This window comes from Lepisosteus platostomus, chromosome 4, assembly GCF_059453375.1.
Source record: "Lepisosteus platostomus isolate fLepPlt1 chromosome 4, fLepPlt1.hap1, whole genome shotgun sequence".
Taxonomy (NCBI): Eukaryota; Metazoa; Chordata; class Actinopteri; order Semionotiformes; family Lepisosteidae; genus Lepisosteus; species Lepisosteus platostomus.
The window spans coordinates 55,646,831-55,658,998 of record NC_142614.1 but is presented as its reverse complement, the minus strand read 5'-3'; the positions used below and the strand labels follow the sequence as shown (position 1 = coordinate 55,658,998).

General features: G+C 39.9%; 1 protein-coding gene across 3 annotated transcripts; it reads right to left on the bottom strand.

Moving 5' to 3' along the window:
* Positions 1-324: 324 nt before the first annotated feature.
* On the bottom strand, positions 325-11,650 carry ccdc112 (coiled-coil domain containing 112). Of its 3 annotated transcripts, XM_088629930.1 has the most exons (11): positions 11,470-11,650; positions 11,184-11,315; positions 10,781-10,905; positions 8,070-8,191; positions 7,390-7,479; positions 6,541-6,616; positions 5,947-6,325; positions 3,140-3,556; positions 2,407-2,502; positions 1,260-1,378; positions 325-1,163 (listed from the first exon to the last, which is right to left on the bottom strand). In XM_088629930.1, the coding sequence occupies exons 2-11, from the start codon at positions 11,232-11,234 to the stop codon at positions 1,133-1,135; spliced, it is 1,506 nt and encodes a 501-aa protein (XP_088486056.1). In that variant the 5' UTR covers positions 11,235-11,315; positions 11,470-11,650; the 3' UTR covers positions 325-1,132. The 3 variants fall into 3 exon arrangements, with proteins under 3 accessions (XP_088486056.1, XP_088486055.1, XP_088486057.1); XM_088629929.1 differs by having other exon boundaries at positions 11,184-11,650; XM_088629931.1 differs by having other exon boundaries at positions 11,190-11,648.
* Between the last annotated feature and the right edge of the window lie 518 nt (positions 11,651-12,168).

The window sequence follows — 12,168 nt, the reverse complement described above, 5'->3', positions numbered from 1 at the left end:
GGTGCTTTGACCCAAAATAATAAGCATTATGTATGGTCTTACTTCCTTGTCATCTGTCTCATTAAGGAGAATGTACATATAATTAATAAACACTCCATATTCCCCTTTTATCAGAGATTGTTTCATCTATACACCTTTTTCCATTGATCATATATTGCAATGCTGGACATGATCTACAGAAACATTAAACATATAATAAAAATACTCAATGACAAATTATGAAATTTGAACTGCATTCAGGTACTTTTGAAAGGATTCTGTAGCAAGATATTATAGAAGAATTACAAGCAATGTAATATTCTTACAAGCAATATTCTATAGGTCTGGATGCAAAACAACTCAGATTTATTGATGTATCAAGTAGGCACAATGTTTTCTAAACTTCAGTGTTGCATTTTAAAACTGGAAAAAAAAGAATAAAAAACACAAAACTATCCTTTAAACCTTAGAAGAAATGTTTTTTGTAGTAAATGTTCAATTAAATGCCTTCTGGTGCAAAGCCAGATACAGTATCTTACAGAAATGGCTGATCAGGACTTCCACTGTTGTTCAATAAATTGAATGGGAAACCGAAGATTACATTTGTTTTGTTCTTGGTGACTGTATGTCCATTACGTGACAAGCAGACACTATTATATGTACAATATTAATGTCTTCTATCCTGAGCAGTGAGAGACTACAGTATCTCTTAAATGAAATAAAGTTGATTTGCCCGTGTGAAACTGCACAAATCTGCATAGCTGAATGGGCATGTTACAGGCTAAAAGTCCCCCCTTTTACTTTTCTGTCTTCCTGTTATAATTAGAAACCCTAACCATTATAGTAGTCTAAACTTACAACTGCTTCAAGCCTATTATTAGACAATGTAATTCAACTAATACAGATCAGAAGACAATTTAAATAAATCATCTCAGAAGTAACAAATACTGCAACAACAAATCCCACAAAAAGTCAGTTTTATCAAAGAATTATAGATCAATGTAAAAAAATATAAAGACTCAAGAGTCACACCAGTATAATATATACAAGAGTCATCATTTAAAAAAACAACGCTTGAAATTGAGGTATGAAATCACATTATTTTGTTCTACAATGTTTGACCATCCTCATTCCTTCGTGATAACAATCCTGCTTATATCCCTTGTCTCCAACTTGGGACCGCTCTGTGAAAGAAAAAAAAAACATAAGTTAAACTAAATATATATTTAAAAAAAACATCTTTCAGTATGAGAATACAAGGTTAGTTTCAGTAGACATACCTATGAGGCAAGTGCAACACAGGGCCTCCCCCTGTTGGACCGATCTCTTTAGTGCGTTCTTCCCAGCCCTTTGTGGGTTTCCAGAGTCTTGAGGGATCTCTGCTTATGTGAGCTTCCACCTTTATTTAAAGCAAAATAAGAAGGACTCTTCAGTACAGAAAGGATATATACGCCACACATTTATATATTCAAGAGATATGCTGTATACTGTACCTGAGGTCTCAAGCTTAATGCATGGAGGGCCTAATGTCTTCAGCATTTTGCTCCAACCGAGTTCAACACTGTTCATTTAACAATTTCATTAACCACAAAACTGTAATACCTCTCAACTGAATTGTTACCTCACATTTTCACGTGACACGGTGCCTTGCAAAAGACTCTTTTAAAAGTTTTCGAATATTGCTGGATTCCAAATGATACTTCAATGTGCTTTTCCAGTATTCTTATTGTAAACTCACATGCTCAAACAGGAAAAAAAATGTAAAGACAAAACAGCCAGCCACTACTTATGCAAGCAGCGTATTTTATTTTCTGACTTTCTTTACGATACCTGCTGACAAGTAACTAAATTTGTCTTTAAAAAAAAACATCTGTCCGAGCATGTGGGTTTGCTCTGATGGGAAAAAGACGTGGGAGTATAATTTGTACCCCAGCAACATTTGGAACCTTTTAAAGGCGCTGTAAATGGCTGAAATACAGTTCACTTTAGATGTACTGTTTAACTGACTACTCAGCCTGGAACAAAATTCAAATCATCAGAAAAATTGATTTTGCGACTCCTGCAATACACCCTCTGGGAGCAGTTCCTAGAGGACTTGAAGAGCAATGTTGTAATAGAACTCACTGTACAGCAGTGGCTGGCCCCTACAGCCCCCATGAGACAAGTAGCCCTCAGGGACAAAAAAGACAGCCCTTGAGGGTTTCCAAAAATATCATATATATTTTGCTAATGGTGGAGAATTCAATATTTAACAAATACCTAACGTGTGAATATGTATGGTTTTGCATTTTGATCCAACTGCACTGGCAGGCAGATCCAGAACTTCACACAGTTCAGCCCCACTCTTTCCTAGAGGCCCTGTTCTCAACAAGAGAGGGTGTTGACATTTCAAGACCTGGTTTTCAAGATGCTTTGCTACCTCCTCACCTTCTCTTTTAGCTTGGCGAGTCTTTTCTCACGCTCAGCTTTATCCTCCTCCTTTGCTTGTTTTTCTTGTAGCTTGACCTCTAATTTGAGGAGATCCTGAGGATGAAGATTATTATAACTATTAATCCAGAAAATCTTGAACTCCTGCATGTTAACATGTCCGTTTAAGACACTGGTAACCAACACCAGTCCTTCAAATCTAAGGGATCATCTTATACACTGTCCCTTCCCAAGTCCTAAATTCATTTTTGAAGACATTGTTCAATTTATTTTTTTTTCTAGATGGACAGCATTAATGTCCCTAAAAAGATTTTGCGATAATTTTCGAGAAACGCCCAGGGATTTTTAATGAGAGTCAGGATGCTTTTTGCAGTATAGTGTCCCCCATCTCTATACTGGGGAATTAGGACCCACACAGACTGCAGGGTGAGCGCCCCCTGCTGGCCCCACTAACACCACTTCCAGCAGCAACCTTACTTTTCCCAGGAGGTCTCCCATCCAGGTACTGACCAGGCTCACACCTGTTGAGCTTCAGTGGGCTGCCAGTTGTGAGCTGCAGGGTGATATAGCTGCTGGCCATGTAATAACATGCTCTGTTAAATACTCTACCTCTATATACATTCTTGTCCATGTTATTAACTCACCATTCATCCAGGCTTCGTTTTGTAAAAGAAAATGGCCTATAATGAAGTCATTTGGTTTTGGAAACTCACAAATCACCGGGGGGACTTACTCGCTCTTGGAATTTCACAATCTCACTGGCGGCCTGCCTCCTCTTCTCCTCCAGCTCCGCCCTTTCTTGCAGCTCGTTTTCGACCCGGAGGCGGTCTTCCCGCTCCCTCTTCTGCCGCGCGTACTCTTCCGCCGCCAGCCGCGCCTCCAGCTGCCGCCGCCGCTCCTCTTTCTCCCGCCTCCTCCGGAGCGCCTCCTCCCGGAGCCGCCGCTGCTCCTCCCGGCGCCGCTGCAGCTCCTTCTGCCCCCTCCAGTCCTGCAGCTGGGCCTCCTTCTCCCTCCTCTCCTGCTCCTCTCTCTTCCGCCGGGCCTCCTCTCGCGCCGCCTGCTGTCTCGCCAGCTCTCCTTCGGACGTCTCCTTCTGCTGCAGCAGCTCCTCCTTCTCCCGTCGCCTCTTACTCTTCCACTTCGCTATCGCCTGGAGGACGTGCACAAGTGAGCTGCCGGACAGCAGGATTCCCAGAAAGGCTGGGATTGCCCGTGAGGGGTACTGGAGGACAGCTACAGCAGGTGGCGCTCTTCCCACTGGAGCACAGTTTCTAAAAAAGCCCCCCATCCCCATTATGGCGACAAATGGACTACGTGCTGTAGGGCACACCATCTTTCGGGTCAGACTCTAAACCTCAGTTCTGACTCCGTGGCCATTAATGATCCCATGACACTTGCAAAAAGAGAAAAGTGCCTATTCACGTCAATGGGGTGGCTGTAGAGATGGTTAGCAGGGTACCTTCATCACTGATGATTTAACATGGTCCCAGCATATAACTGGAGCTATAGAGAAAGCACTACTTTCCTCAGACAGCTGAAAAAACTTGGCGTGTCTTCAACCGTCCTTATCACATTTTACGGGTGCGCTATTGAGAGTGTGCTCACGTGTGGGATCACAGTGCGGTTTGGCAGAAGCTCGTTGTCTGACATTACAGGGGGTGATCAGGTCAGCCCTGTCCATCATCGGAGTACAGCTCCCCTCTACTGTGGACATTTTCACTACTCGCTGTCTCAGGAAGGCCAGAAGTACTGCTTAGGGTACCGGTCATCCTGGTTTCTCACTTTTCTCCCCCCTTCCCTGTGGTAAGAGTTATGGGAGCATGAAGGCACGAACTTCCAGATTCAGAGACATTTTCTTCCCACAAGCTGTCAAATTACTGAACTGTACCCCGACACTGACTCACGCTGATGTTTTTTTCTCTTCTCACACGGCTTGTGCCGAGTTGCCTTTTTTAAAGCTGTATGTTATTTAGCTGTTGCTGCTGCTGTTCCGTGTTTATGTTTTGGTGATTTATTAATGCCTTCGTATCGGAGCATACATGTAAATAAGCATTTCATTTCACTTGTGCATATGACAAATAAACTGAACTGAAGAGTGGGGTTGTTGCCCCCGGAATCCTGACCAAATTCCTCCAAGGGCTTGTATCACCTGAACTTCCTAAAGTTCCCCCTTAATTCAAATAGTGAAGGAGGTTCTCACTTCTCCACCTGAACTCCTGTGCACTGGGGCTAAAGGCTGGAATACATCACTCAGGTGGGTGAAGTAGGTCCCCTCTTATAGATGTTTTGCAATGAAAAGCGCCATATACTGTAAATGCAAGTAATCATCGAATATTATCCACAACGTGCCACAGTCCAGTTGAAACACTCAGTGTGCTCAGATGAATCACAGTTCATGCTAGACCACTGAACAAAAAAGTGCAACTCCCAGCACTGGAACACTGGTTTTCTTATACAGCTCCGTGATATTACTTTTAATATCCGTTTTGTACAGCCATTCAGATTTATCCATCCTCCCAAAGAAAGATCTTCACATAAAAAAGATTTACAGATTGTATTGTTAAAAAAATCGAAATATTGTACTGTGATCATAATAGGATTGCACCAAGCAAAGTAGTAGTTGTCATAAATAACTGAATTTCAGGAAACAAGAAGGTGGCATTTATTCACACCTCTCATTATTGCTTTCTATAAAATCCAACACAATTTTACAGATGTCTCTGCAGGTTTCCAGTTTCCCAGGGACATAGCAGAAGGTAACAAATGGAAGACATTGAACCATACGATGCATTATTATTGTCAAGATTAGACCGCTCTGTAAAGCCCAGCCACTGACCACCAGAAGCTGGGGGAGAGCTATTAAAGAATCCACAAGAACTACTGTCTTCCAAAGTGCTCATTCTTAAAATTAAGGCTACTGGCATAGTGGCAACCATGCTTGAAAGAGAGCACAAATGGATCTAGCCACCATGGGCTGTGAGACAAGTGGCTTGGAGGGCAACAGTAAGTGCAAAGGCCACAGAGATCTACGCAAACTGGAGTCTTCAGGTAGACTAGAAACAACATATTGCAACGGACACAGGAATGGTCACGAATCTCCCCTCAGAGAACTTCATGGCACAGGAGGCATGTTGTCAGTATAAGTCACGCCAGAGGATCTTATAGGATTTACAAAATACTAACTATGGAGATGTGAATGAATGTAACCTTCATATGTTCCCAATGTAAAGAATGATAAAATGGCTTTTCTCAGTGCAAAGCTATAAAGATTAGAGCATACCATTTTTAGAATTCCTTAAGCATTATCCATCCTGTAACTCTGTTATGTTTTGTTCCTGTTTCGACGCAAGAATAAGTCTGGAGGGCAGTGTCTTGAAAGGTTAAGAACTGTCGATAATGCACGTGATAATTAATTTGAGTTTGGAAGGGAAATCACAAAATCTCATACGCACCCGCGTGTGCCTAACTGTTTGAAATGAATGAAGAAAGGATTAGAGAGCAGTGGGGCCAAGCTAAAATGAAACAAAAAAAAATTCCTACCTCCTTTTTCCTTTCTTCAAGGAAAAGAAACTCTTGATACCAGTTTTCATGCAGTTTAATCTCTTCCTCAGTTCTGCCCGGAAGATACATCAGTGCTTCCTTCAGGTATGCTGGCTTCCCGCAGTGCTTTGTCCAGACTCTTAGGAAGTTCTGATGATCAAAGTCATCCCAGCCGCCCTGCCTCCCTCCCGTCTGCTGCAGGAACTTTTCAAGCTCCGCCACTTCAGCAGGCAGGTTCTCCTCGATCGACTTGGCGAGCGGGACCTTGGCACAGGTCTGTGGTGGAGCAGCGACTGCTGAAGCCCAGGTATCGATCTTCTTCTCCAAGGCCAGGATTTCCTGAGTGCACGTCTTCTCTTCGTTCAAGAGCTCCTCATAACTAAAAAGAGTTGAGATTCATTCCAGTTCTCTAGCCGAACCACTACTTATTCTGCCCGATTGCGAAGAACAAACAAAAATACAGCACTTTCGATAGTGTAGCTAAGAGGACAACCAGAATAATACATGACAATAGTTCACTTACATGAATAATGTCTTTAAACAAAGGACAACATAGGACATTTTGCAGTGATTTGTTCTGTTATATTTACTTACATTTGCCGCTGTTCTTCTTTGAAATTATTAATCGAGTTTTCAACTTCTTCCATTACTTCCTTCAGTTTTCCAATATCTAAAATATTTAAAGAAATTTATACTGTTGAGCAGTCAGTATGATAAATGATATTTAAAATCACAATATATGCAACATAACTACCACATTGACTGTCATAATAAACTTAAATATAAAAAGTTAATATACTGTATAGTGGGGAAAAATGCACTATCATAGTTACTTTGTAAATCTTTTAACATATAAGCTTAGTGATTTCATGTGTGCAGTAAATCAAATAAGGTAAGCATCAAGGTGAAATTCAAAACCACATTTAATTTGATCTAATAAATCTTAACTATCTCCAAGAATAGCACAACAATTGAAATAAAAAGTAGCAGAAACATTCTAGGATATTGAAGCATGAATTAAAGATTGCAATGGACTAATGCCAGAAATGGCTTGTTTTGAATTTACCAAGCACATTGGAAATACTAATACTACTTAATAGTCAATTACAAATAAAAGCATGACATCAGAAAACATAAGGCAGCATATTAAACATAGAATGTAACTTAGATGAAAGATACCCTGACTTTATTTACATTTGAGAAGACCACAATAGCATGCCTCCTTAATCTAGTTTTGTTAATGCAGTCACATTTTCAAAAACTCAATCAATTTTAAACCCATTTCACCTTCTGCTTTTCTAACAGTTTATACATCTAGCGCTTAACATTTCTTTAGAAGAGCTCATAATTAAAACTGGTTAATTTATTTTGCAAGCCTGCACATTATCAAGGAAAACAGCTAACATTCTTGCATGTCTTAAACTGTAGAATAAGCTGCCATACAGTCTGGAGTGGGCTTCACATCCTGCAGCTGTCTTTGAAATCTCTTCACACCGTTATGGATTTTGACGAGTTGTTGCTGAAGTTTATCCTCTGTCAGAAATAAAATACAGTGAGAACAATAATGACTTTGTACACTTACAGGCACTTTTAATTCCAATCAAAAGGATCAGAAGACATTTGCTTTGTTTATATACAAATAAAGCACCTCTTCTCTTCTTTCAACAGCTCATCACACCCCCCAAAAAAGAAGTTGGAATATATAAGTTAATTCCAGTTCTCCAAGTGAAAACTATATTATTTGCAATTCCAATTGCAAGGAAATACAAAAAATAAATATACTGTACAATCCTTTTAACAGTGCTTCTAAGAGGACTGGATAAAACAATAATACAAAATTTAGATGATATATAATAATGAGTTTATTAGAATATGTAAATGTAGATATAAAAAATAAAAAGTATTTCTTAAAATTATTTGTAAACCAAGACCCATTAAGCTATGCAGGCTATTAAAATTACCAATGTAAATGGAAAATAAATTAAGATGTGTATGAATATCCTGAATGCAATAAGAAAGCATGTTTTAAGTACTGTTTAATAGGAAGTTTTGTATATGTTCTGATGTACTGTAAATGTTAAATAAAAATAACATTTGTGCATCATTCCATTTAGTTAACTTACTTTCACTTTTCCTGTTATTCATCATTTTGAGGTCCACTTCTTCCAAAGTTCCAAACTCATTTCTGAAATCATTCTTTTTGTTATAAACGGTCACATTTCTGTCTTTTTCAAGTTTGGCAATCCTGAAATGACAGTTTCATAGAAGTTAAAATGGATTTTCTGAGGTGAATCACCAGTTATGGCTTGGAACTTGACGTTATGAAAGTAATGTTAATGCAAATATTTTACCAAAAAAATGTACACAGATGTTCTGCTGCAATTATTTACAGTATTCATAAGTATCTGTCTCTCTCGCACAATTCCATTTTGCCCTAATGACTCTTCCTGAAATATAATGAAGTTCTTTCCATTTTTAATAGAATTAACTAATAACTAATTACTTTAGCATGAAACACTAATACACATATAAAGTACAGCACGTCTACTGATATACAGTGCCTTACGAAAGTATTCGGCCCCCTTGAACTTTTCAACCTTTTGCCACATTTCAGGCTTCAAACATAAAGATATAAATTTTTTATTTTATGTGAAGAATCACCAACAAGTGGGACACAATTGTGAAGTGGAACGAAATCTATTGGATTTTTGAAACTTTTTTAACTAATAAAAAAATGAAAAGTGGGGCGTGCAAAATTATTCGGCCCCTTTACTTTCAGTGCAGCAAACTCACTCCAGAAGTTCAGCGAGGATCTCTGAATGATCCAATGTTGTCCTAAATGACTGATGGTGATAAATAGAATCCACCTGTGTGTAATCAAGTCTCTGTATAAATGCACCTGCTCTGTGATAGTCTCAAGGTTCTGTTGAAAGCGCAGAGAGCATCATGAAGACCAAGGAACACACCAGGCAGGTCCGTAATACTGTTGTGGAGAAGTTTAAAGCCGGATTTGGATACAAAAAGATTTCCCAAGCTTCAAACATCCCAAGGAGCACTGTGCAAGCGATCATCTTGAAATGGAAGGAGTATCAGACCACTGCAAATCTACCAAGACCTGGCCGTCCCTCTAAACTTTCAGCTCAGACAAGGAGAAGACTGATCAGAGATGCAGCCAAGAGGCCCATGATCACTCTGGATGAACTGCAGAGAACTACAGCTGAGGTGGGAGAGTCTGTCCATAGGACAACAATCAGTCTTACACTGCACAAATCTGGCCTTTATGGAAGAGTGGCAAGAAGAAAGCCATTTCTCAAAGATATCCATAAAAAGTCTCGTCTAAAGTTTGCCACAAGCCACCTGGGATACACCCCAAACGTGGAAGAAGGTGCTCTGGTCAGATGAAACCAAAATCGAACTTTTTGGCCACAATGCAAAACGATATGTTTGGCGTAAAAGCAACACAGCTCATCACCCTCAACACACCATCCCCACTGTCAAACATGGTGGTGGCAGCATCATGGTTTGGGCCTGCTTTTCTTCAGCAGGGACAGGGAAGATGGTTAAAATTGAGGGGAAGATGGATGCAGCCAAATACAGGACCATTCTGGATGAAAACCTGTTGGAGTCTGCAAAAGACCTGAAACTGGGACGGAGATTTATCTTCCAACAAGACAATGATCCCAAACATACAGCAAAATCTACAAAGGAATGGTTCACAAATAAACGTATCCAGGTGTTTGAATGGCCAAGTCAAAGTCCAGACCTGAATCCAATCGAGAATCTGTGGAAAGAGCTGAAAACTGCTGTTCACAAACGCTCTCCATCCAACCTCACTGAGCTCGAGCTGTTTTGCAAGGAAGAATGGGCAAGAATTTCAGTCTCTCGATGTGCAAAACTGATAGAGACATACCCCAAGCGACTTGCAGCTGTAATCGCAGCAAAAGGTGGCTCTACAAAGTATTAACGCAAGGGGGCCGAATAATTTTGCACGCCCCACTTTTCATTTTTTTATTAGTTAAAAAAGTTTCAAAAATCCAATAGATTTCGTTCCACTTCACAATTGTGTCCCACTTGTTGGTGATTCTTCACATAAAATAAAAAATTTATATCTTTATGTTTGAAGCCTGAAATGTGGCAAAAGGTTGAAAAGTTCAAGGGGGCCGAATACTTTCGCAAGGCACTGTATATATGTGGAGGAAAAGACCAAGCCCCTCTATCCCAGTAACATCAGAACAGTCATAGACTCTTCTATCTGAACCAGAATTTACAGATCCCCTGTAGGTAACAGAGAACACAGTGCCTCTGTTCATGAGAACAGGTGTGGTGATCCCTGTGTCCTAGTTTATTTAAATTTAGGGCAGCAGCATAGAATAATGATTAGGGACTCTGGACCTTTATGGTTTGAAAACCCAGGTTGGACCCGCCTTCACATTGCATAAATGGGTTTCCACATCATCATTGTAAATGTGCTGCTCTTCATTGATTTACCTGTTAAAATAATCCGTTTTGGGCTCGCTCGCACCTTAGGTTCCCCCTTGATAAACCTTAATTAAATCGGTCTCGCTTCTGTCAGGAACACAGACTTAAAATGAATCAACGGATCAACGGATTTTTCACTTTTCTACCTCATCTGCTGTGTAGTGATTCGGTGCAAAACCTCAGTGCTCTGTGAAGCGTTCAGGATTTTTTTAGATGAAAATCGCTACTACATACTGTAAATACAAGCAATTATTATGATGAAGCATACGGATCCCTGTACCAGATGAAGATGTGGAGTACAGAAAGGGTAAAAGTAAAACACCAGACTTTGTCGTAGTATTAGACGATTACATACTGGTTTTTAAGTTTGTCTGCCTCTCGGATGAAATCCACTTTCTTGGACTGAGCGGCTTTCGCTTTCCAACTCTGTATGTAAAACTCTTTATCATGACAGCTAGTAGGCTGGAATTCAGTGTCATCCTGTAAAAATAAAATACAGCTAGATATTAACAATTTTTTAAAACAAAGCTATAAAAATATATACAGTCATAGCTTTCAGTGAAACATATTACATTTATTTCTTCACCAGCAGTGCTGTATGAGGTGAACCATAGAACTGACAGAAATCCATCTGTTTTTCAGATTGTGTCAAATTTTATATAAAACATAAGGCATTTCAACTACATTTATAACATTGTTAGGCGCTATGTTTCATGATTCGCAATAATACAAATGATCAAAAGCTGAAGAGAGTTTACCTGTACCTCAAAACAGGTCCCCGCTGACGCCGCGGTTGTTAAGGTAGCCATGTTGGAGCCGGATTGAAAAAAAAACCTTCACTATCCAGTCACAAATGTTGAGGCCGACACAGCGGGGAGTAAACAGCGCGCCTAGGGGCGAGAATAGACAACTGCGTTTGGAGTTTGAATCGACATCAAGCAGCGGCAAAGTAATCACACGTTTGTATCTCAAATTCAGATTTATAATACTTGATAATGATTTTGATTAATTAAAATGCTGGCAAAGCAGTAAGAATTCGCAAACCTTTAAATTTAGTACAGACTATTCTTTTCTTCTCCTTGTTTTTATTTCTGAGAGATCACAGTACAGCATACCTTCCTACAACCCCCCCCAGCAGGATTGAAAGCTGTTCTGATCCTGGCAAGTGTCGTGATCCTGGGACCTGATTTGTTATTTCGGGGAAGAATGTATCTCTAATCTCCGAGTATTTCTTGTATAGCTCCCTGCTGTAGTGGTGGGAGCACACTCTGTTCTCTCTGGGTAACCAGGTCTGCCTGTGTTGTCCAATTGGTATGGCCAGCCTGGGTTCACTGAGCCAATACTTTGTCAAGGTCTGTTTCTCTTTGAAGTAGTTCCTGGATTCATTCTCAGCTGTGTGACTTTTGGATGTTTATTATTATTTTAACACTCACCACACATCAGCTGTCAGTGGGGAGGAGGGAAAACCCTTCAATAATGAATAGTCGCTTGGGGTGAAGAAGAGAGCAGATAGCATAGAGCCGAAATACTTCCCACTGATAACTGTAAAAAAAACACTGTACTATAAAGTGGCTTAAAACTGACGCTCAACATGTACTGTACCATGGGGCTGAGTAAAGTAAAACACCTGTTTGTGATGGAACAAACAATTTTTCTCTGGGACAGTCTCTACATAAGGCTAGGGAAAGACATTTTGATTTGGTTTACCATTCCTATATTATTATTTTTCGCATTTTCTCTGTT

What these genes read in the sequence shown, in the direction of transcription:
- ccdc112 (XM_088629929.1), bottom strand. Translation starts at nt 11,234, where the DNA reads ATGGCTACCTTAACAACCGCGGCGTCAGCGGGGACCTGTTTTGAGGTA. An exon ending in TTGAAGAAAGGAAAAAGGAG is followed by an intron (nt 3,557 to 5,946) that starts GTAGGAATTTTT and finishes CACGTCCTCCAG; the next exon opens with GCGATAGCGAAGTGGAAGAG. An exon ending in TCGCCAAGCTAAAAGAGAAG is followed by an intron (nt 1,379 to 2,406) that starts GTGAGGAGGTAG and finishes CTTTAAATAAAG; the next exon opens with GTGGAAGCTCACATAAGCAG.